Raw genomic sequence first — 24,862 nt, 5'->3', positions numbered from 1 at the left:
CCACACCTCCTTATATTATGCAAAAGCACTATCTTTTACAGTAAAACACCTCCAAAAAGGCTTGATACATTTCTGTCAAGCAGTAATGGATAGCAGTACCATTAATTTTTTGCTAAAGACAACCTGAGGAGTCCAGGAAATCTTCACATACTTCTATGACCAACATTTTTCACAAATTTTAATGATAACAACTTAATTTCAATAACGTGTCACATCAGAAAAAATTCTATCCATTAGGAGTAGTGTGGCTCAAAATACGTAAACAGGATGGTGGATAAAAAAACCCACCTAAGTAACATAATTTATTTATACTACAAAAGGCCTCTGTCAATGACACTCATGAAAATCTTCTGGAGAATGGCTCAGGCACACTATCAGTTTACCAAATAACCCATGACTGTATGCATTTCTTGGCTCCTGAAAACACAACATAAGGCACTTTCGCCTAGACCTCTCAGTGGGAGAGGTACCAGTTAAACCTAACATGTTTTACCTCCCATTTGATGCTGGTTAAGAGAATAAATGGGATCCCAGAGCACATCTTTTAGCTTAGTTTCATTCAAAAGTAAGCCAGTTTGTGTGCTCTGAAACCTGCTCCTGGCTGAGTCAAAACAGAGTAAAAGGGGACAACTGAAAGATCTGCTTCGGAAGTATACATTACCAAACCAAACTAAGGCAAACAGGCCCTCAAGAATCCTACCACAATTAATGCTGATAATTCTGGACAGCACATTAAACCTCATCCCTCAGAACTAAATTGATTTCAAATAAGACTAATTATGAGTCCTAATATACAGAGTAAATGTTTCCACATCTACCTACTGCAAACTAAAGTAGTTGGTACTAGTCACAGCTAGAAAACATGATAATGACTGAAAATAATGTCAGGTATGACGTCATCATGAACAAAGTCTGTAACCATTCATGACTTTTGTTCATTTAGGTGTAAGTTACAGATTTACTCAAGTCTTCCAAAAATTACAATGCTGATTTTCTCCATTGATTGATTCCAACAGTTTATTTATTAAAACAAAGTATCAAGAATAGTTCTGACAGTTGTTCTCTAGAAGTTTTCAAGCGACTTACCTTTTCACCTTTGGGACCCTGAAAGCCCAAGCCCATGTAGCCCTGAAAATATAAATTACACATACTTAGTCAATTTTTATCAGCAGTGCATACATGCATACATACACACATGTGAAGGTATTTTGTACACGGCAAAAGTTAAGAGAGGATATAAAAGACAGAATACGTCTTTTAAATGCACGTGTGAAACAAATAAATAATTATGTCCAACCCCCCCACTGCTTTTTTTAAGTCCTGCATCACAGCAATTCATGAAAAAACAAAATGAAATTTATCACATAATTTTATTGTCAGTATGCTCTTTTTTCAACATTTTAGTGAAAATTTTGAAATTTTTAGATGAGTTCAAATAATCATAGAATGTTGTAATTACTACTGATTTGATCAAGTGAGATAACAGATCTAAACAAATTTGAAAAAAAACTAAAAAATGTGTTAAAAATCTCTCTTTATGGTGTCCATTAAGACATAAAAATAGATGCCGAAGTGTAAAAAGCCCACTCCTTTAGGACCATATGTTGCCAGATTTTTGGGGATCTGGTGTACCAAATAAATAAACAGACAGAGTTAATCTTTATAATAAAAAGAGTCTTACTTTCTCGCCTGGGGGTCCTGGTTCTCCTCGGGGACCCTACAAGACAGTACATTTTAGCATATATATGTATATAGCACACTAGGTGGAATAATGCCTTATTCTATAAAGATAGCAAAAATGCAAATCTTTCCATTAAACTAAGACATGAAGTCTTTTTCTTCTACTGTGCATAACTCACAACTTAGACTAAATAAAAAAACCAAACAGAATCTGTCTAAGATATCTCATCAGACCTCATTTTGCAGTCAAGAGTGTTGGACCTAATCAGTACCTAGACAAGAGACAATCAAAAAAAGTCCATAGTACTGCACTGTAAAATAACTTTATTGCTGACTTTTTTTTTTGCAGTTTTGCATGCTAAATATTAGTCTTCACCTTTCTTTCATTAAAATTGTTCTTTTCCACATCAGCAAGTACAAATGCTGACTAAACTGTACTACCATTTTCCTTTACATCACTTTCAGTTTTCTTCAGAAGGGTAAGAAATCTCACACAGCTCACTTCAATAGCCAGAAACACTGGGTGGACTTTTACCAGATGGAAATAACTGATCCCTGCTAGTGTTACCTGCATCCAGTACAGGAAGAGGAGATACTAGGTATCTGTTAGACCTGTCAAAATGTCAAACAGCCTTCAGCATTTGGCAATTGCCATAATAACAGACAGTTGATAACCTGCTTTCCACAGTACTACTTACTGTGGCTGCCCATAAGAACAAACTCAGCAAACATTTTGGTTTAGATCTGGCTACTTGGTGTGTAGTTTATTTCCACAAATGAAGTGGGGGAAGAAGGCAAAGGAGGAGTAACTATTGCAACCCCTCCCATACAAAAATACCTTCCAAGCCTGCAAGAAGAGAAGATGACTGTAGGACCAGCTGCTATTGAAAACTGATGTTACCTCGTCATTGCTGCCATGGTAGAGTCCAGGAGGCTAAACCTGAAGCCTGGAACCACGGGTTATCTTTCCCAAATCCCAACAAACGCTGGCTATACACACCCTGTAGAACTTTCCTATAATAAAGCTCTATAAGTAATAAGTGCAAATCACCATGAGAAGAAACTTACTGGATCTCCTGGAGGCCCTTGTGGCCCCATTGGTCCCTGAAATCCTGGAGTTCCAGGTGGACCCTATGAAAAATCAAAATGGCATAATTAAAAAATGATATTTATTTGGTAATTCCATGATACTGATATAATTTTAATTGGAGCTCACTGCTATTCAAACATCATTTAGACTTACAGGTAGTCCAGGTTGGCCAGGAAAGCCTTTATCACCTTTTAGCACACTAGGAGGTAAAAGACCAATCACTTCACCTGGCTCTCCCTATAAGAAGAAAAGAAAAAAATAATACTTGAACATCCATTCAAATACATTCAAAAACACTAATATTGAGATAAGAGGAAAGTTGAAGCTATGCAAACTTTGGAATCATTTGGAAAGCCGACTTAAAAAAAGCCACCTTACTTCTAATTCAGCTGAAACATAGCAAGAGATATTAAAAGTTAAGGCTTTAATTGCCAAATGTCCTTTAAAGCCACCTGAAGAGATTCCAGTACCAAACCTTCCTTCATACCCTAATTTCCTACACTGTAATGGGTAATCACAAAGATTTTCTCACCAAATCTATCTCTACTACAGTGTCACCACACAATTGGAGCATCTGACCTGGCTGCTGAGAGAAGTAGTAACTTCACAATCTTTTTTCCAGGCTGAGATCTTCAGTCTTATACCTAACTTTGACATAAAAGCCATTTATGGCATCCTTTTTCTTCAAAAAAGGAATCCACTTTTTCTTACTTTAGAAAACTATTCTGATCATTATCCATTTTATGTCTCTTTTTTTGATAGCAAAACATCCCATTTTTCCTGCGTTTTTGTACAAAGTTGTAATATTGTAAGTGATTTTATTTCAGGCGTTATGTACCTATGCATACATGCCTAGGGAAGAAACGTTCCAGTACTTCAGTGTTTATAGACTAAGTCAGTTCTTCCCATGTGAGAGAAAGAGAAAAGGGCATTTTACAACTTCAGATAGTCATGTCATTACAAATCTGAGATTACATTTAGACTTATATTTAGCTTACGGTTCCAAATTATATCTGTTCATTTTAAAGAGCAAAAGCTCTCTGTTGACATTCAATATTTCATTCTCCAGCTCACAAAATGCACTCAGATACCTAAATAGATTGTTTAATTTTTTTTCTTTATGAAAACTGTTTAGTATGTGTTAGATGCTTCTCATATTGTGGGCTATATGACCTTCTTCCACAAACATAGTCTATTTGAAACTATTTTGATAAATGAAATGTCAATATCAAAACAAATGTTTGAACCATAAAATCTATCTAAATCTTTATGCACATTTGGGTGGCCACAACAATACTTATACATAATTAATGATTTATACTATTTTTTTCTGCTGTAATCCCCGTAATACTTACACTTCTAAGACCTGCATGGAACAACACGTATATTCAATTGTTATTAACTGGAGGTCACCCCACTGTCTTTATTTAGTGGGACTGCAGAACAGAGTACAAAGTGAAATATGCCAGTACATTTTTTCAGTCCTTAAGGAAGAACTGCTAGTCTTAGAGGGTGTAGAGTTCACCCTAATTCTTATTGTTAGAAGCAGAATATGAATACACTTAGTGTAAGATGTACCTTCATTCCAGGAGGTCCTGGGGGGTCCCTGTGGAAAAAGACATATTTGATGTTAGTCTTCCTCAGTATTGCATATTTTACGTTTTATACTCCATACAATTTCATATAGTTATATTTGCATTTCAAGAATCAGGGTTGAAACAAGGGAATCAAGCATGAAAGAATCTACTTACTATGCTCCCAGTCAGTCCTGGTAAACCTGGGGGACCTACTGGACCTCTTTCACCCTGAGGGGAACAGAAAAATTGGTTTTGTTTAGGGAACATATGCTTGGGGAACATTTTTATTTCAACACAGAGATGCTGTTATAAACATATGTAAATGTCACCTTTGTGCCATTACATCCTGGAATGCCAGGTGGACCAGGAGGGCCATCTTGTCCAGGAATGCCCTACGTGAAAAGTAAGTAAAGAAATTAGCAATATTAGCAATAATCCAGGTGAGATGTCACGATTAAAACTTTGATGTTCTTTGTAAAATTACATATACTTCATACATACAGGAAGGCCTGGATTTCCTGGAAAGCCTGATGCTCCTGGGGGGCCCTGCAATTGACAAAAGCATAAACTGAAATGACAAACCCACAAAACAGCAAGGACAAGTTGCAGCCCGAGTCGCATCTCCAGTGGTGACAGTCACAAAAACAAGTAACAGTTTCTTTTAAACTTTCTTGACAAAATAGCTCTAATCTTCAAAACCTCTGAAACACAGCACCTTAATAATCGATAACTGAAAGCCATTTCTTGTATTTCTTGAACTTTTTAAGCAGCAATATGGATTTCCTTCAACAGGAACTGAACCAGAGCCTTAGGCACAGGAAAAAAGGAATGCAGAGGTGCTATCTCACAACCATCGTTCCCAAAATGAAATTCACTGTAGGCACCTCTTCATAGCAGAAGAGGATGTTAACGCACTGTAAAGATGCTTCTCTATCTTTCATACTCCACATCAGTGTATCAATTCATCCTTATTATCAAAAAACCTGCCGGGTTGAGATAACTCTTTCTCCTTGAACAGCTTTCCAGTGTAATGAATCAGGAGTTTGACTTCGCACATCATTTTCATCCTACCAGCTTATTTATTCATGCAGTATTTCCTAATACATATATTGTGAAGCAGAAAAGATGTATGGGAATCCTGTGCTCAGATACTATATTTGCATCTTCCAAAACTTTGTATTTGCTAAAATACAGTCTACTTGCACTATAGCACACAATCTCATTTGCCAGGAGATGCCAATTCACATTAACACTCAGGATGCTCCAGAGTATCATGAACAACATAGACTAAAATAAGGATTTCTGGATCCAGCAGAATACCCCCTCTGTAATAGCTCAGAAACTGCAGCTGATTCAGTAAATTCTATGTGCTGCAGCATCTGCAGGCAAACGGAGAACAAAACTGAGACAGCATTTTGAAAATCTGTGGACAAGAGGGTATAGCCGAAAATGTATGCATCGTTACTGGTCAAGTCATCCGAATCCTCTTTCATCATTACATTACGAAATGTGAAAATGCTCAGAATGACCTTGGCACCTCACAAAACCCCAAAAGACCTGGCCCTGGCTAATATAATGTGCTAAAATAAGTGTTATATAAGTGCAAAGTCAAGAGATCTTTGTCCCTGGCTTTAATTCAGCTCTGCACCCTGTGCACATTTTTAACATGTATGAGCTCATGGGTGTGTCAGCTTCTCTGCTGGAGTGCTTCAAGGAGGTTAGATGACAAACATAAAGGAGAATTTTGCATGAGGTAATAAGGTTGGTTCATATTCAAGCTGGAAAAAAGCCTCTTGGTATGTCAGAAAGATATCAAAGGCATATTAAAACCAGTGCTGTTGATGCAGTGGTAAGTAGCAGGTGAAAATGCAAATGGACAAAGGCACTGACGACCCAATGCAGAAAGAACTTCAAAGGCAAAAGTAAGAGTTTTGAACTTACTGTGCAGCACAACGGGATGCTATTGATTAACTCAAAGAAGAGACTAACCCCAACTTGCACTTGAAGGCAGCCATGGAGAGTTAAAGACATATAAACCCAGAGACATCAGAATTGCAAAAAAGGTAAGTCAGAACTCACTCTTGTTCCCTTTGTTCCTGGCAGTCCTGGTTCTCCAGTATCACCCTGCAAAAGAAAAGAGATAGCTTTGTCTTTCCTAGGGAAAACAATTTAGGGAAATCTGAGTGTTTTAAATAGTAAAGCTTAAGTTCTTACCTTAAGCCCTGGTGGCCCAGGAGGACCTTCAGGTCCTTGCATTCCAGGAAACCCAATCACACCCTGTAGTCCAGGCAAGCCTCTTTCTCCCTGTGGAAGAAGAAAACTCATTAGCAACTGAACAGCTGAAGCTGGTTGTTCAAGCAACCCACATATCCCCTGTTTCTGTGCTCAAGAAACCTGCTAGGTGGTAAGAAGCTACATGTGACAGCAAACATTTCATGTTGGTATTAGAAAGAAGGATTATTATAAGCAAAGAAATATTTCTGGTTCAATAATAGGTTGGCAGAGTCTGAGTCTGGCATAATAGAAAAGCACTGTTTGAATGTCAATTAAACCTTTTTTCTCTCTCCCTAGGTAGCACTGTTCATAGCATGTTTATAACCCTGGGATCAGGAAGGCCACTTTCCCTCTAATAAGACTTACCTGCATTCTTGTAGAGATACTACTAAACCCTGGTAGAAAATCTGACTCCCTAATTCAGCAATTCCTGAAAACTGCAAATACCACTGTTCAGTCACTACTGTATGAATAGCCAATACCACTACTCTTCTTGTATATCATTGTCGTGGTTTAGCCCCAGCCAGCAGCTAAGCACCACGCAGCCGCTCACTCACTCCCCCTGCCCCGGTGGGATGCAGGAGAGAATCGGAGGAGTAAGAGTGAGAAAAACTCCTGGATTGAGATAAGAACAGTTTAATAATTGAAATAAAGCAAAACAGTAATGATAATAGTAACAATATAATAATACTAATAATAATATACAAAGCAAGTGATGCACAATGCAATTGCTCACAACCCACTGACCGATACCCAGACAGTTCCCAAGCAGCAATCGCTGCTCCCCGGCCAACCCCCCCCCAGTTTATACACTGAGCATGACATCATATGGTATGGAATAGCCCTTTGGTCAGTTTGGATCAACTATCCTGGCTGTGCCCCCTCCCAGTTTCTTGTGCACCTGGCAGAGCATGGGAAGCTGAAAAGTCCTTGACTGGCATAAGCAGTACTTAGCAACAACTAAACCATCAGCGTGTTATCAACATTCTTCTCCTACTAAATCCAAAACACAGCACTATGCTTGCTACTAGGAAGCAAATTAACTCTTATCCCAGCCAAAACCAGGACAATCATTCACGGCAGCAGATTTTGGAAACCAGGCTTGTCACTCAGTCTTGAGTTTCAGGGTGGTTCAGAGCCTGAGTGCTTCGAGATACAGGATCTTCCCAAGAAGCTGAATGTACAGATCATATGTGTCATCCTTTAGGTTCTTCTTTAATGCTGTATGGGACATCCATGTTTTCTGTGCTGTCCCTCTCCCTACAACCAACCCTAAATGTATTTAAATCAGATAAATCTAGAGGCAGAAAATCCATCCACACTCTAGATCAATACTGCAGCTATTACATTTTCACTCTACTTGGACTCCCAGTGAAACCAAGAGGAACATCGTCTGAATAAAGGCTACAAAATCTACACATAAGGGAGAGGGAAAAAAAAATATGCCTGTCGAAGTCTGAAAACCACAAATCAAGCAAATCAAAAGCCAAACATTCCATGTAGGATATAAGTAGAGTTGTCCTTTCAAGGTGTGGTGTGAAACAAGGAGAAACACTTCATATTGTCCAAAAAATGTGGGAATATTGGATGAATAAAACATTAGTGAGCAAGTGCAAAAAGGAAAATGTATACAAGTTTGGACAACAGCTAAAAAATGTGGCACCTGTTTTAGAAACTCAAAACACAGACCAATTTTCAAAGGACACCAACAAGGAAATAATATCAACAAGGTTCAAAACACTTGAAAGGAAGCTACACAAAGATTTAAGTATTTTCAGCAAAACAGTGAGAGATGAGATTGCTATTTGTAATTAACAAACGATTAAGTATTTGGATTTTAGGATGGTGAATAGCAAGAAACTTTTCTCCTGTTTGCTCAGGACAAAGATTCCCAGCCATACACTGGTAACTTGCAGGGGTCAGCTGAGGACTGAGCACACAAGAGAAGAACCTCTGAGTCTTGGAGAGCTCACTCTTCAAGCAGGTATGACAGGCATCTTGCAAAGAAAACATTATGAAATGCTGACAGAGGAAACCACGGATGACCCACGGACATGGTGCTAGTTACAGTTTTGGAAGACGAGAGGAACTGGAAGATTTGTGGAGTTACTGGGTTGATGATGGTTTTTAGTTCCTTGGCCAGGATTTTGTTAAGAAGATGAAGGGACAAAGGAGAAGAGAGGTGACTGACGGGTAAGAAGAGCAGGGCCAAGGAAGGAGAGGAGAAAACTATAACTGAGATGGTAAGAGCATGAGACAGCGAAACCAAAATAACACTCATTTATTAAAATTTCCTGCCAGGAAAAATTCTCCTGCTTCCTCCCCTTCCTCCCACAAAATTTAATTTTTCAATAAAAAAGTTCTTTCTGAGGCAAACAATCCGTTTTTCCTTGAAGTGCCGAAATTGCATGATCTCCTCTATTTACTCCCCAGTATTCTTTGTCATGGTTTGAGAACAAAGTTTGCTAGTAACCCAAATCCCAGGCAGTGTGCTAGACCACAAAACAGAGCAAAACAAAGCAAACAGCAGAACAGCTGGAGAAACATATTTCTAGGTCAGCTGTAAGAGGTACAAAGTCCAAGTTCTAAAGTAATTAAAATTGTTTTGAAAAATATTTTAAGGAAGAATGTATCAGGATCCAGGCCTCTGAATAAATGTTGAAGTAATTATCCTAAAATCTGAAGGCTATCTGAAATGTTGAACAGATTACTGAGGTTCTTAAACCCATACTTTGGCTGGCTAATTGGCACTGCAGTAACAAGTGTATCTCTACAAAACCAGATGTTGTGTCACTTCAGACCAGGATATTACACTGAACCCTGCGCACTTGCTCTCATGACCCGCTGGGAGATGGACTAAGGAGGGAGAAGACACTCAAGTACATAAAACAGGGTTTTCCATTGCTGAAGAAAAGCACAACATGTGCAAATGAGAAGAAAACAAGATTATTTTGACACCTACAGAGAAATGAGAATCATGTGCAACACGACTAATACTTTATGCACGCAGGAGTTCTGTCCATCTGAGGATTTCAACACACTTCAAACCACTGCACCCTGCAATGCAGGGAAATAGTCTTTCCTCCGTTCTTAAGGAAAGATAAAACTGAGGTTTACAGATCAGATTTTCACTTACTCTAAGGCTCCCTTAAGACTGCTCTGGCACTGTAAAAGGGCCTTAACATGCCTGTAAATCACTCACTAAGGGAATGACCACCTCAGCTTGCCAAGGAGGTTAACTCAAGGCTTGAAATAAATAAAAACTTGGGCTTCCAAGGCAACTATAATCAATTCTCTCAAGGCTGTCTTCAACCTCCCAGGCTGCCCTGCCTGAGGGGTAAAACATAGCTGCAGGAGCAGAGCTGAGACCATACTAAGATACATCCAGGTTTCTGTAGAAACATTTTATTTTACTGACTTCAACTGTTAGGCCAACAAGAAAAATAACTGGCTATTTGTCCAGGACTTCTGGACATCCAGTCAAGCTACTGGATGTCCCAAGGCCTGAGAGCATAACTCCTGAGGATGTGGAGGGCTGTACCGTCCCAAATACTGCAGACTCATGGTTTCTCATACTGGAACTGAGCTCATCTTCTTGCCTGTGATTTGCCAAAGGGAAGTAAGGGAACATAAAGGTGACTGCAGGTGTGAGAGCTGCCAGATCCCTCTCTGCATGCAACCTGCCACCTTGGCTGCTTATTCTAACAGGAGAGCATGGACTAACACACTGGGTACACCTCTCCCTCTGCTCTGCCTTCCCATTTCATTTTACTGCAAAGTAAGTTTGGGGTAAATAGTCCAAAGTAAGCATTGGGTAAGTAGTCCAAACTTGTGCAGTCTCAGGCAACACAGTTAATGGGACCTTACTCCTCTGTGCCACCCAAGGAAACTCAGAGAATTTAGGACAACCTATTCCACCAAGACCCAGTAACAGACCTAGGGATGTCTCCTGGGTGCCAATCCCTTTCTTTAGTCCGGGTATCAGACTGCCTCTTTGTATAATAGCCTTAGGAAACTAGCGTGCCAAAACTTGTAAGGAAAGAGGCAGTGATAATGAACAAAGGTCTAACTTCAGTACTCCTGCTCCAGTTAGTAGCAACTTCCACCATGAGATGTTTTTTGGCATCAGAGAAACTACACTAAATTACAGTAAAATTCTATCAGTCTTAAAGTATCTACACTGAACAAGAGAGTACAGAAACTCTACCATCTAGAAGCTGTAAAGTCATGTGAATGCAGAGCTCCAGGCGTCCAAATGTCACTGGGTAGATTAGCCCGCAGAGATCACTGGGGTAGCAACATTTGTACACTGCTTTCCTACCCAAGTAGCTAATTTGGAACTTCAAGCACAGATGAAGCCACCACTTATTACGTTGAGCAGTACAAACATGAGCATGTCCTGAAGATGCCTTGCATTGCAAGGAAATACTTGAGCAGCATCCTTTTCCTGCTTGCCTTCCCGGTTCCTTCCTTCACTCAATATTCCAGCCAAACAGCCCAACAGCTAGTGTTTGCACTACGTTTATGCTGCAACTCATTAAGCATCCACACTACATAAATTGGCAAGCACCAGATCACCGCTGCTACCCCACTTATTTTTCACTCAGCACTGAGATTTCTAGCTGCGATGTGTGAAGAGCATGAGACTGACTGCAAGGGTTCAAGTTCCAATATTCACAGCTGCAAAATCTTGGCAAGTAACATTGAAAGAGCTTCTGCTTCTTACAAATCAATTCATGAGACTCGAAAAGTAAAACAGATGTAACCAAGTCATCTGTACCTCTGCTGATTCAATGCAAACTGTCAGAAAGCACAAAGGAGAATTCACTACTCAGCTCACAAAAATGAATATTCTGCCGCTTAGCTGCTGAAAATGCAGAGGTGCTACGTAAAAACACAGCAAGTGCTCAGTCGCTGTTGCACTCATTTCATAAGCAAGATGCCTGTGTTAGTCCAGCTTTTGTGAAATGCATCCAAATGCCTTTGCATGAGGTAGTTCAAATTAAAAGCAAGTGAATGGACTTCTAAACAGAGGTGAAACTGTTCAGAGCAAAACTACATGGGCTGATATTTTTGCTGGCACCTAGCCTTCCAAATTAGCCATGAAATGCTGTTTGACACATGGAACAACTGCAGATTGCTATGCAAGAGAGTCACATGAAGTAAGTAGCTTCAGAAGATTCAGCTGTAATAAATTAAGTGCTGAGGGGGAGGAAATAATCACCACCCCATTATAAATTATTTCCCCTATTATTTTGCTGGACTGAGAGATTTTAGACTTAAGAAACTGGTAACATGGATATAAATCAACTGTTTCCAGAAGTGCGAGCTCACGGGGTGTCTAGGCCCATACGAATATAATGTTCTCAGGCTCTCCAGAGACTCAGGCACATGGTGACTAACAATGTACAGATCTTCCCAAGGCCATCTGAAAGATGCTTCATTTTTCTCTGCCAGAAATCGCCCTGCAGCTGAGACGGCAGGACAGACACGTGCCTGCCCTTCAGCCAAAAAGGTATAAAACTCAATCTTAGGGAGAGATGTCAAAAGGCAGCTGAGCTGACCTACCCAGCAAAGGTGACTTTTCTCCTGCTCCTCCTTTTAAAGGGATGGTGCCACCTCACCCTTCTCAACATCAACTGGTATGATATCCTCAGCCTCCTCCGCACCAGTTCAGCTCACTAAATTTACTTACTTTTCTTTAGCGAGTGAGCTTCCTCTGGCCTCAGTGAGCTGAGGAGCTCATCAGGTGGCCAGGCAGCTGCCAAAACCGATGCGAGGAGGACATAGCAATGCAGGACGTGGGGCGGAAAGGCAGCGAGAGCAGCTTCTCACACCAGCGCAGAGGGGTTTGCTGGAGTTCATCCACCAGAGCTCCTCAGCTGTGCCTTCGCTGCAAGAGGAACTGAGCTGGGAGCCAACAAACGCTTGACCTTGCCAGAGAGCCATCTTCAGACCAGTGTTGCTGCTGACTCCAACGTCGTTATAAGCTCAGATTTTCTCTCTCACAAACACACATGCTCCCCTCTTCCCAAAAGCTAATGTTCATTGAACTAAAATGCCACCAAGGGCATGTGTGGCACAGAAATGCAACTGCTTCAGGATGAAAACTGAGGATGCAGTTTCCAAAAAGAGAGAAATAGGGCCTGACAATTCAGCATTCTTTTCTATTTTTCTCTTATCCTCAGTCTGATTTTAGAAACAGTCTCAAACATTGCTTTTGAAAGAAATTAGTTTGAGACCTAGGTGCAACTGTTAACAAGAAAACCCACCATCCAAACAAAGCGTTCATCACGCCTTGATGCTCCAGTGTGACCGTGTAAAATCTACAGCGATGCACAACAGCCTTGCGATGTGCTACATGGTTTCTACCCAGGCTATCCCAAGCCACGTGAGAGGTGAATGCAGGCTCTGTGTTTGTTCCGTCAGCTGATGTAACTTCGAGCGCTCAAGTGAATTGCCTTCGAGGTGTTAGACCAGTAATTACACTGCACAGCGGGAAACACTATTGTGCAATCTGAGCAGCACTCTCAAGTCACTGTGTTTCTCTCCACACTCTTTTAAACATGTGTTACAGAATTGTAATTGGCTCAGCGTTAACATTAGCGAAGACACAGAGGTGGAGAATATCCAATTCTTTATTAAAAGAGCATTTTTAACCACCAGAGGGAGCACCGGCCCTGAATATCTTTCAGGATTAAAATAAACACATACAATAAATATCATCTGTTTGTCCTCAGCTGCACTTGCCGTTTTCAGTATTTTATTGAAAGTGTGAAGTGGATATCAGTCAAACAGAGTTATTGCTATATGCTCACAGGGCAAGCGTCCTCAAATGCACTAAGGATGTTTAACATTACAAAATTCCCACTGCACATCCTTCAGCACTAGAATCTATCTGTGCTATAGCTATACAATTCTGGAGCCACACGAGTAACAAGTAATTAATTACACAAACATAACTGTGAAGACATGCAAAGAATCTGTGTAGGAGCTCTGTAAAGATCTTGGCTCACCCAGAAGTTTTGGGGCTGAGCCCCTGACGGTATGCGGAATGGAAGAGGGGGGTTGGGGGGGAGGAGGGAGGGGCAGAGTCAGCAAAGTCTGGATTCTTGCACTGCCAGCAAGCATCTGAGAAAGCACACTCACATGGAAACATAAGTCCAGCATTTTTGGCATGGCTAACAGAAGGAGCAGCCATGACGGTTATACATCACCTGCACAGCTCCACAGTCAGGCTGGCTGTGGGCTGGACGAGTCCCCTGCACAACTTCCAGCGTTACCAGGGCTGCTCTACGCTATACACAGACACGTATGCTGACAAAGAGCTACCCCAACAGCTGCTGGGGAACAGCACTCTCTAGTCTAGTCTGCCACGGTGCTGGTTCTGCCATCTCCTTCTCCCTTTCCTCCCTCCTCAGTAACTTTGGCCTGTGGGGCTCCTTCGGCCCCGCGGTTAAACCAGCTCTCAGGCTGCGCTTCGAGGTGAGAACACTGAGAAGCGTCCACTTATGATGCAAAAGCCAGTGCTGTACAGATTCATATACGTAAGGGCAGAAGCTGCACTCTGATCACCAGGTGATGGCATCTCACTCAGCTCTGGTTCTTCACTCCCTGAAAGGATTGCTCTTCCTACTACGAGAGTATCCATTCCTGAGCCTTGTGAATTTACAACACTGGGGAGCCTGTGCAGCTTGATATAAAATGAACCCAAACCTCCAACAGTGAAATGATCAGTATAAACATTTAATTAGAGAGCTGTTCAGGTTTACAGTTCAGGGACTGAGCCTGTGCCTCTGCCTCCAAAACATGAAAGAATGCTTAGACTGAAAGCATATTTCAGTGTCGCCTCATGGCTGCACAGAGCATTCCTCAGGAAGCTGCTAAGTGCTTCCCAGGAGTATAAAAATAGAAATAACGATCTTTGATTATCCTTTTCTCTACATATCAGTATGTATGTGCTTAGTTGGTGTGCAAGTAAGTGGGTGGATATACAGTGTGTCTGAATTTGATTCAGAAGCTGAATAAGTAAAATAAGCCAACTGAAATAAAATTAACATTCAAAAGTCAGTCATGGCTACAGACTCAGCCTCCATTTAATTAGTGTCAAGCAGCTGGTTGCCTATCAGCATCATACAATTTGAGTTAAACCAGCTATAAGTAATGGCCCCTTCCTACATAATTTACCAAGCCTTCTTCATGTAATTTCTCTTCTTGCCTACCCCATAGTTATTCCTCAATTTCCAACTGTGATAGTCAGCTTTTTTCAAGAGGTACCCAAATTTCAGTTTTTAGGACTTCTTGAGCCATGTACACTTTTCACTTAAGCTCTCAATGTTTCCTTACATTTGTGCGTCTTTGGCTGATGTACATTTTGTGTGATTTTGACTCTAGTGTAGACAAATGTTACAGATCCAGAAGTAGCTAGGGTGCTGAGGAGGAACATATTTGTACTTACAGCAAAATATTATTTTGCTTGTTTTCCCTCCATTAAAAAAAAAAAAAAGAAAGAAAAAAGAAGGAAAAATTCACTGAAGTTTAGTGAGCTCCATGCACCTTTCATTCATTCACAAAAGACAGCATGCATGATCCCTAGTTTGGACATTTTATAAGCCAGGAGTAGTCTACCTCAAAGCATGATTGAAGGCATGGTATATGAAGGACGGGAATACAAAGACAAGACTTTGTATAGTGTATATATATATATATATCTCTCTATATATATCAGAAACCAATAGATAGCAAGTGAACTTTATTTTCCAGCTCTGGATATATGTCTGCACAAAGCTTGGCAGTTTAACACCAAGGTATGTCGTTCATTGTCTTTATGTTTAAACTTTTCTTGTTTTTTGAAAAAAATAAAAAGACCAAAACCATAGAGCTCATGATGTTTCAGGAGGAAGTCACACGAACCTTTTACCAAAGGTACGCATGAGTTTTTCCAAACTTTTTTTCTTTTAAATCAGATGTGGGTCAAGGAGCCTCTTCCCACCACTTAGAGCCACCCTGGGGAACAGAAGAACCTCAAAGAGCCATGAGAGAAGAGGACGTTTGAAGGACAAAAGAGTTCGGAGTGTAAAAAGAAGGAAATTCTATCACCTGGAGACAGGTTGAATCAAAAGGGTACTATATTTCCCACCCCTTCTAGTCATCTGTTGAACTCATTAGGTCTGAGTAACTCTTCCTTTGTTTTATTGCACATTGTGTTAAATCACTTCCAGCACTGAAGGTCCAAGAATATAAGGGGTAAAAATGCTCCACACCCTTCCTTCTTCATTAGTGAAAATTATTTAGCATTTGTTTGCATTTGGCATTGTTTAAAGGCTCACATTGAAAGATGAAACAGCAGAAAAGAAAAGGTCTTGAACTTTTCAGGTTTTTTTAATTTATTTTTGTTCAGATCCTAGACCTGGAATGAAATGTGACGTTACATGCAAGTTTTATTCTCTTGCCAAAGGTTTGTCATGGACATATTTACAGAAAATAATCTCTTCCATAAATAGTAAAAACATGGGCAGCTGGTCCTAGACAAGGCAGACTGCAATAAAGTTCTCATAATGAAGTAGCTCATATCTTACAGAATACATGACAGACTCTTCTAGACATTGCTATTCTAGCTGCTTTTGGGGGTTAGGCTTGAAATGGCACTTCTAAAGTTTTAAACGTTTTGAAAGTTTCATAGGAGTAAAATATCTTTCCACAAAAGCTAGAGGAAATAGTCTAGCTTCTGACTTTTTATCATGAAAATACCAGAAGGCAAATAACATTGTGCCTCAAAAGCATAAATCTGTGTTTCTTCAATTTAATCTCTAGTCTCTTGACTCAACCAGAAGCATTGGAGAACAGATGCTACAATATAATTTTCTTCCAGTACCTTCAGGGTTTTTCAGCCTAAACCTAAATTAAATTGTCAACGATGCGATAATTATTAATGATACTGAAAACCAATTATTTTCCTTATTTTGACATTGTGGAGCATATCAGCGTCATTACTTGTCAGTGAATGCCGACCAGAAGTCGGTAGAGAGCTTGGTAGGTGTCTTTAAGGTTTTCCTTTTTTTTTTTTTGGGGGGGGTGGCGGGGGGGAGCGGCAAGTCTGTGTAAAGGGTCCTGTCAGAATACACGCTATCCGTGATGTATGACTGCCACCCAGAGGAGCCCGCGGGGAAGTGACACAGCCACGGGGCGTGGGACGGCGACAGCCACACGGGACAGCCCTTCCCCGCCGACCCCCCCTCGCACCGGCAAAGCCGATCTCCCCTGCCTACATCTGGAGAGTTTCCCTTTTCCAAGCACTATCCTTTTCCTTTTTTTCCGAGGTACACATCGTCCCTCAGCTCCCATGCCTTGGCATTGACATAAATTAATTCCATTTAATACCTAGAACTTCCTACAGAGATCCCTTTGGAGGAGTTTTACGAGGCTGCGTGCGTCCTTGCTGGATTTCCTTGCTTTGGAAATTTTCGAACAGGAATGAAGCTTGAATTGAAGATTTGTAATCGCATCCTTAACTCACGAATCTCGTCAAAGGTGCTGCGTACAGCTGGCAGCAGCACCGGCTTCTCTGTTCACTGCTCCCACTATCCGAGCCTTTGGTATTCTTCCCTTTTTTTCACCTAGCTCCTGACCTGGGAGTGAGAGGGCACTTTAGGCTGCCCCTCTGTGCTAGAGTCCCTGCCCTCCATTACTACCGCTTAAACCCACCCGTTTTGCAGACATGCAGCATCTTTCAGTCTTTGCCTGGCATTAGAGCAAACTGTACAAAGGGTGACCAACACCCACCCCCACCACCCCCCCCGGCCCTGCCCGCCCCAAAGCTTCTAGTATTCTGCTAAGTAGCCATGAAATACTTTTGTTGCATCAGTTTGCAGTCAGTAACAGTGTCGAATGAGAAAAGAGCGAGAGGACATCCGATCCGATGCCAGCGTCTGCGTTCACTCACTCAGTCAACTCAGTTATTTACTTTAACTGTGCACACTGATCTTTGACACTAGCCTTGGTGAGAATTATTTTTGTTGGCCTATCAAAACATTTAAAAATCTTCCAGCTGAACTTCAGTGGAAGCTGTCACATGCTTTCCTTAAAAGCTACAAAATTTATGGGTAGGTTTTGCCATTCTAGTTACTCTTAAATATTCTAAGGGATAGAAACATGATTTCCCAGACAGGCATCTAAGTTGCTTTTCCCTTGGCTTTACCTTAATTTTGCTCTTCTTCTGTTGTTAAAGATGATATAGGAGAAGATTTTACCTGTTACTGAAAGTTAATTAATTATTTTCATCATTTAGGTTAACTTTCTTTGCTATGTTGTCTATCACTCAATTTACTTATTGTCCTGTAAAACGTTCTCAGGTGTTATACTTACCTGAAAGGAAATGTAAATCCTTTTTAACATCTCTTAAAAATGCTTTCTCGGCTGTTCTTGCTCCTTCTGTGTTACTAAGCTTCTTTCTTGGCTAAACTAAAGAGGTTCTCCAGATGGTTAGGAACTTGCTTGCGTGATAAAGTACTCCACTATCACTTGTTTAGCAGCTACTTCAGGTTTCCCCTTTGAAAATCCCACTTTCATGCTGCTTCTTACTGTTCTGTCTCCTTCCAGGCATATATGGCTACAAGTTTTGCTATTGCTTCTGCTGGAACTGTTTTTGAGAGTTTTGTATGAAATTTGGCTTTCTACCCTTTCTTGATGAAATCCAAACTTCAAGAGAATTCAGGCCTGCTTTTCTGAAAGCCAAGATCATATGGCCAGATGTTTTCAATGACTAATGTAAGTTATGACCTCTCACTGAAAACACAGGCCGAAAATATGAAACAGGAGGTAGCTGAGCAAAGAGAATCAAACAACTACCTACTCCTAGTATGAGATTAAAAAAACCCAACCCAAAACCCCAAACCACTTTTTGCCCTTGACTAGAAAGACTAGAAAGTGACTTAAGGAGATTACCATATTACTGTGGTTCCCTAGTAATAACTACCTATGCTCAGGTTGCTTCTTGTGAATACTGCTATAGAGAAAATGTAGGCAGAGACTGAATATTAAGTGCATTAAGTATTAAATTTTTGTGTGGGAACTGACATATCACAGAACCCTCAATTATAATGGCTGGCTTGGTCCAAGATCCCCAGCAAACACAATATAAATTGAATGGCAGAATGACTGAAAGAAGCCTGAGGGGTAAACTAGAAAATGTAGCCACTGCTGTTCCCCAGACATATGCTGTCCCAGACCCGTAATCTACACCCACAAAACCCTGTGTGTATCATAGAGTGTTAGTGGTATGGGCAGTAAGATGAACATACAGAAAGCAGAAGAAGCAGGTGCTGTCGTGCATGTGACCAGATACTAAAAAACTGCACACCACGAGATAAGTTTTATAATCACTATGTAGTCAGTAGATACTGGAAGCATGACTCTGTTTGCACGGACAAAATTTTAAATTTGGGAAGATTCCAAACTATGCATGGGTATTGCACAGGCACTGGGCAGCTGCAGATCCCAAGCATGCAGATCTCAGAGCAGTGGAGATCTTACAGGTCTTTTCTCATCTTACTTTGATCTCATGTTTGGGAAACTTTAGTGACTTCATTGGAGGCTTACATGCTTCAGATGAAAATACAGCCCTGTAATCCTTCAAGAAACCATAATGAAGACATACACTAACAGCAGTTGTAGAAATGTAAAATCAAACTCTGTGAGGCTAGAGAGCATGTTTTATTCCATCAAGAATTGCCTGAGATTATTATACGAACACCTTTACAAGCAAAGATATGCATCCGGCAGCAGCTGCTTAAAAGGTCATATTATACCAGCTGAAATACCACTGTGTGAAAACCTTTAGAAGTCAGCTCTGAAAACTAAAAATGAGCATACCACATCACATAGTATTACTGGGATACCTGCTTTTATAGCACTCTTTCCATAGAGATACATTCATCAGTGTAATCCACTAGTTTCTGCTAATCAAAGATACGGACCATACCGAGTGCAAAAATACATCTTAATATATCAAACGTTGCCAGAGACATTCAGTTTCATTTGGGCAAATGGGACAAATGGTTCCAATGACCACTTCAAATGAAGAAAATCTGATGGCTCCAGATGCCACTTAGCAGTTTGGTCTGCCAGTTTGGAAATTGTAGAAAATTTTCAACACTTAGCATATCCCTCTCAATATTATTCAAAGTCTTTTGATATCTTGTTCTTTTCAAGAATAGCAGTTTTGTTTTATTTCATCTTTATGAAATATAGATGTTCTTTTTCCCTGATTTGAATTAAAAGGATTATTTTACTCTGAGTGACATAAAGAAAGGGTAAATCAATAAAAACACACTACTGTCACTGCAGTATTAACACAAATATTGTCACAATGGCCTGATTTTCAAAACTATTTATAAAGCACAAGTGTTCTTGAGGAACATCAGATCTGCAGCTGATCAGTATCTTTGTTTATTTTATTACGATCTTCTGATTTCCCCCTTTCAGGAATGATTAGATGATTTCATGTAACCTATTAGCCCTTTCCAGATTGTGCAAACACAATCTTGCCTCCCACATTGCCCATCACCCCTCTTGTCAACTTTATGTCCCTCTCTGGGATGCATAATTTAGCTGTGCTTTCCTTGGTGTCCTCAGTTCATAGTCTTTTGAACTCAGGCATGAACAGGTGCTGTACACCAGGTAAGTTCCTACAGCAGCCACTTAAACAGAAACACTGAGGAAAACTATGGAAGAACTGATTAAAACCAAATACTAAACATTGACATGAAATAGTGTCAATGGAAAGTATAAAAATGAACATTCTTATTAAAAAAGTCTTGATGTTGCTAATACAGATTGAATATGAAAAGCATAGATCTAGTGATTACTCATTTGCTCCACTAGAGGAACTGATTTGTTGCCCTCTGCTATATTGTAAAGGAAACTCCAAAGTACTTAATAATGATCTTCCCACTGACTGGCAGAGCTTCTCTCCAACACAGGGTTGTATATTGTTTTAACTCACCAATATCACAAATATTTTTGCTCTGTCTTTTGATACCTAAAATGACAGGAAAAGCCTTGAAGGCCATCCCAGTCTGGTAAACCTTAAAAAAGCTAAACCAAAATCAATATAGAGGGACACAGTCAACTGGAACAGTCAACTCTTCATTTCCCAGAGAAAATGGAGAAGCACAATCACCTCCAGACAGCAAAACCATGTGTGACTTGTCAGACTGTATCAGTGCACAGGAGCGAAAAGACTGGTCACTGCTCCTGTTGACGGGGGACCACAGAGATGTCCCAGTGACTTTCAGCCTAAGCCAGTAACAGAGCTACCTGGCTTCCAGACCCAAAATGGCTCAAGCAAAGCCAGCTTGTGTACTTTTGCAGCATGGTCAATCCACACAGGGACGATGCACCCATCAAGGGAAATGGAGAAGTAATTTTTATGTAGGTATAATAATACAAACACAGTCTCAGAATTAGGCAAACAAAAATATGCCAATATAAAATGATTTGCTCAAGTTTTCTTACATCCCAAACAAAAAAAACCTCAAAAGCAGCAGTTATGTAAGAGTTAATTCTATTCTTATTTTCTGTTTTCTTTCAGAATTTCCTAGCAGAGATTTTTTTTTTAAAAGCGCAGTACTTTATGTGCAATGACAAAATCACATTTGATATTCTTGTGACTTTAACTTTTAACAGGTAATGCTGAGGCAGGGCAAGCATCATAAGGTATTTATATTAAAGAATGAGAATTTATACTTTAATGCATTCTAATTGATAAGTGTTAGAAAATTAATCATTCTGTATTTATTACAGCAAAGTTCCACTGTTACCTCCGTTTATGCATGTTTCTGATATGGAGTAAAATGAGTGTAAATGGTCATGAATGAGAGAATGAACATTCTTGGAAAAAGTCAGTGCATGGAGAATTTTACTCGGCTCTATACAGTCTTTGTTCTAAATGGTAATTAAATGCTTAACATGCTTTTTCTACACACATTAATGGCTAGAACTTCTTATCTCCACAGCTGCTTGAAATTGTTCTTAAAATCTAGGTAGGCACAAAAGAGAAAACATAGCTTCTGTCTGCTTGTGAGAAACCCAATAAAATGTAGGCAAGCATTCAAGCTCTAATCAGTTTAAACAGATCTCACACTTTAGCAAGGTTAGAAAGAACAGTCAGTTATTATGCAGAAAACCAAATAAAAAGTGTAAGAGGAAATAAATGAAGATGTTTTAGGCTAATCTATCTAATGGAAAACAGTAAGGTATTATTTATTATTGTATTATTTTAGCAATGTTATGTTTTTCTAAAATTTCTGCACCTTTTGTTCAGCAAATACTTGATACTTGACATTATATAGCTTAAAATAACAGCCTGATGTTCAGTGTAATAATAAAGGCTTTATAGGATAAGAGCCATCTGTTGCAATTACATTCACTTTCTGAAATTTTCTGAAAGGGACGAAAACCCTTAGACTTTGTCAATTATATGCCCTTGATAAAGTATGAGTCATCTTTAAGGAGTTTGGCAGAGATGCAATTTTCATGGAAACAGCCTAATGAGAGAACATATTGAATGTATTCTAAATACGGCCATCCAAATGGTCATATTGATGAAAAGATTCTCAAATGAGAGAGAAAAATATAGCAATATAATTTACTCTTCCATGTCTGAAATGCTGTTGGGTAATATTTCTTGGGCATTTCACAGGTTTTAAGTCAAATACTATTTTCAGCACTTTTTCTGGTGAGATCATTAATATGATTATTTGGCCAAACGTATTTTAATTAAACCCCACCCCCAAATCATAGGGTCTGGAACTTCTTCCCACACTATGGTAGGAAATATATCTCCAGATGTTAATAATTAAGGCATTAAAGAGTAAACCCAGCACCCACTTCCGCAGCTGCCAAAGCTCCCACGGCAGTAAACTGGTGTGGTTATGTTGCTGAAGAGTGTGGGTGGATTGGAAAAGGCCCTTCAGCAGTTGTGCACTTCTGCACAACATGGAAGCCAGATCAAAAGGGTTTCCAGTGTAGGCAACATGCTGGCTGTGGATGGTGCAGGGCGGAATGGATATGTACTTCCCACGCAAGTGGCTACAGGAGAAGTGGAGAGCAGATGTTCTCTAACGTGGTCTCCTGGGGTACCACAAGAGCTGGGCATGGCAGCCCTCTTCTGGCCTGGATCCTGGCTAGGATCAGTCTTTCTAACCAGTCCTTCTCTGATTAAGCAACATTCACGTAGATCTCTGAGGTAACAGGTACCACTACTGATGTGTGCATTAATGGGAACCATGTTTAGCAGAGATATGTTTCAAATCCAAATGCACTGGTTGGAAAGACCATTTCTAGAAACATTACAGAGGCAAGCAGGAAGGATGCTTCCCTTGCTTTCCCTCACCAACTTCTGTCTTCAGGCCTGGGACTGGGTGGCAGGCTGTCCTTATTCTAGACAGGCATTAAATGTAAAGACTTGGGATGCAAAGCTGCACTAGGCTAAAACAAGGGCAGGGGGCAGATGTTTTTAAAACAAACTCGGTTTTCTGTTCAAAATCCTAAGTACACATTTGAAAGCCTCAGACTGTTAACTTGATGAGCAAGCATTGATATATATTGATCTGAATCAAGGCACTTCTAAATGCATTCCAAAATACCTTCAAATGCTTTTCTTGAATATTGTTTTCTAGGTATAACTATTCATTCACCTGTCTAGATGTCTCTAATGTCAATAATTACACTTCCTACACAGTCTAAAAGTATGTAAATATTTCACTGTGCACGCGTTTAAAGTCAGAGAAGTTTGTGATGGAACCCATTAGGAAGAGTGCAGAGTACACCGATTCGCCGGACAAGTTTGCTTGAGATCTGGAATTTACTATTACTTCTGTTGCTATGGACTGATATTTTTCTCTCTTCTACATTTTTAAATAACCTACATTAATTTGAGGTAGTTTTGGCTTCTAGCATATCAGACAAGCACCTACTTCCTTCAAAAAGAACTTTTTGAGACTATACAAATGAAAAATGCCAGCAAGAGTTCTAGCAAAGAGAGTCAGGATTGCAGTTGGTAATAAATGAAGCATAAGCTTTAATACAATTTATTTCCCAAACTATCATTTTTTAAAATGATCTAGTTACAAGATGCTGGTGTACTCTATGAACCGAAAACTAACGGCTTTCAACAAGAGAGTTATAACGTAATATCTCTCTCATTCTACAATGATTCATTTGTACTTGTTACTGAAAAATAAGATCAAGATATCAAGGAATAAATTCAGATTTACGAACCTTTCCAAAATCCTTGCTTTATTTTTTTTTTAATGTATAGCTGACTTTTATTAAACAGATATTAATGGGTCATTAAAAAAGTGACAGTCCATCTAAAAAATGTTGTGAACCTCAATACTTTTCATCTATCTCACAAATTAAACTATGTTCTGTTACAAAGAAAATTATCTTTGCTTGGGTCTCCAATCAAGTCATTTACATTCCTTGTTCTAGAAATCACCAAAGGCCACCAACAAACATTCTTAAAACCCTCATCCATAAATATGTAGCTATCGCATGTGAGAATGTAGAATAGCTGTATATTTATTTTTAAAAACCAAAACAGACCCCCCAAAACAAAAAATAAACAATACCCCCATGTCTTCTAAGCACTCCTTTGGGTGACCTCAACAACTTACCCAAAAGAATGTTCTCACTGCAATCACAGGATAATAAAACCTTTGGCTTACACTCATTTATAATGGTAGATATACAGTACACGTGCATGCAGAACAGACCACACTGCAGATTAAAATCTCTACAGCAAAATTGGAAGAGATAAGGAGAGTGACTGAATGTCTACAATATTTACAAAAGCAGGTAATTTACAGGGGGAATTCACGGAATGCTTAAGTACGCTATATTTTTTCTTCATTGTTACTGCTTTAAAAGAAGCCTTTAAAGTGCCTTTTCTGTTTCATACACAGAAAGTTTCGATAGCTCAATGGGAACTTTAAAAATCATTTGCAAGGTTCTGTCAAAAAGTTTTAAATAGTTTTTTTTCTTGACCTGAAACACTTTTCTGTATTTAAGTTGATTATTAACCTCCTTCTTCCCATTGCAGGTCACTGCCTCCCAGGGCTAACCCTGGTCAGGGTATGCTGCTTATGAGGCATCACAGCCTTCCTGGAGAGCAATCTGCACAGCACGCTGAGAGGAGCATTTCTGAACTGACCTGCTTGCACTGCTTCCAGAGGTGGTC

The 24,862-nt window shown here is 39.8% G+C and overlaps 1 protein-coding gene across 1 annotated transcript in view; it reads right to left on the bottom strand.

Annotated features, from left to right (window-relative positions):
• Positions 1–24,862, bottom strand: part of COL4A1 (collagen type IV alpha 1 chain) — a 131,146-nt gene that overhangs the window by 46,469 nt on the left and 59,815 nt on the right. The window contains exons 3-12 of the mRNA XM_075711776.1: positions 6,562–6,651; positions 6,427–6,471; positions 4,849–4,893; positions 4,677–4,739; positions 4,525–4,575; positions 4,349–4,378; positions 2,924–3,007; positions 2,749–2,811; positions 1,682–1,717; positions 1,087–1,128 (exon numbers count right to left, since the gene is read on the bottom strand). Coding sequence (XP_075567891.1) covers positions 1,087–1,128; positions 1,682–1,717; positions 2,749–2,811; positions 2,924–3,007; positions 4,349–4,378; positions 4,525–4,575; positions 4,677–4,739; positions 4,849–4,893; positions 6,427–6,471; positions 6,562–6,651 — 549 coding nt within the window. The remainder of the gene's footprint in view (positions 1–1,086; positions 1,129–1,681; positions 1,718–2,748; positions 2,812–2,923; positions 3,008–4,348; positions 4,379–4,524; positions 4,576–4,676; positions 4,740–4,848; positions 4,894–6,426; positions 6,472–6,561; positions 6,652–24,862) is intronic.

Source organism: Pelecanus crispus, chromosome 1 (genome assembly GCF_030463565.1).
Source record: "Pelecanus crispus isolate bPelCri1 chromosome 1, bPelCri1.pri, whole genome shotgun sequence".
Classification (NCBI taxonomy): domain Eukaryota; kingdom Metazoa; phylum Chordata; class Aves; order Pelecaniformes; family Pelecanidae; genus Pelecanus; species Pelecanus crispus.
This window is presented reverse-complemented; position numbering and strand designations above follow the sequence as displayed.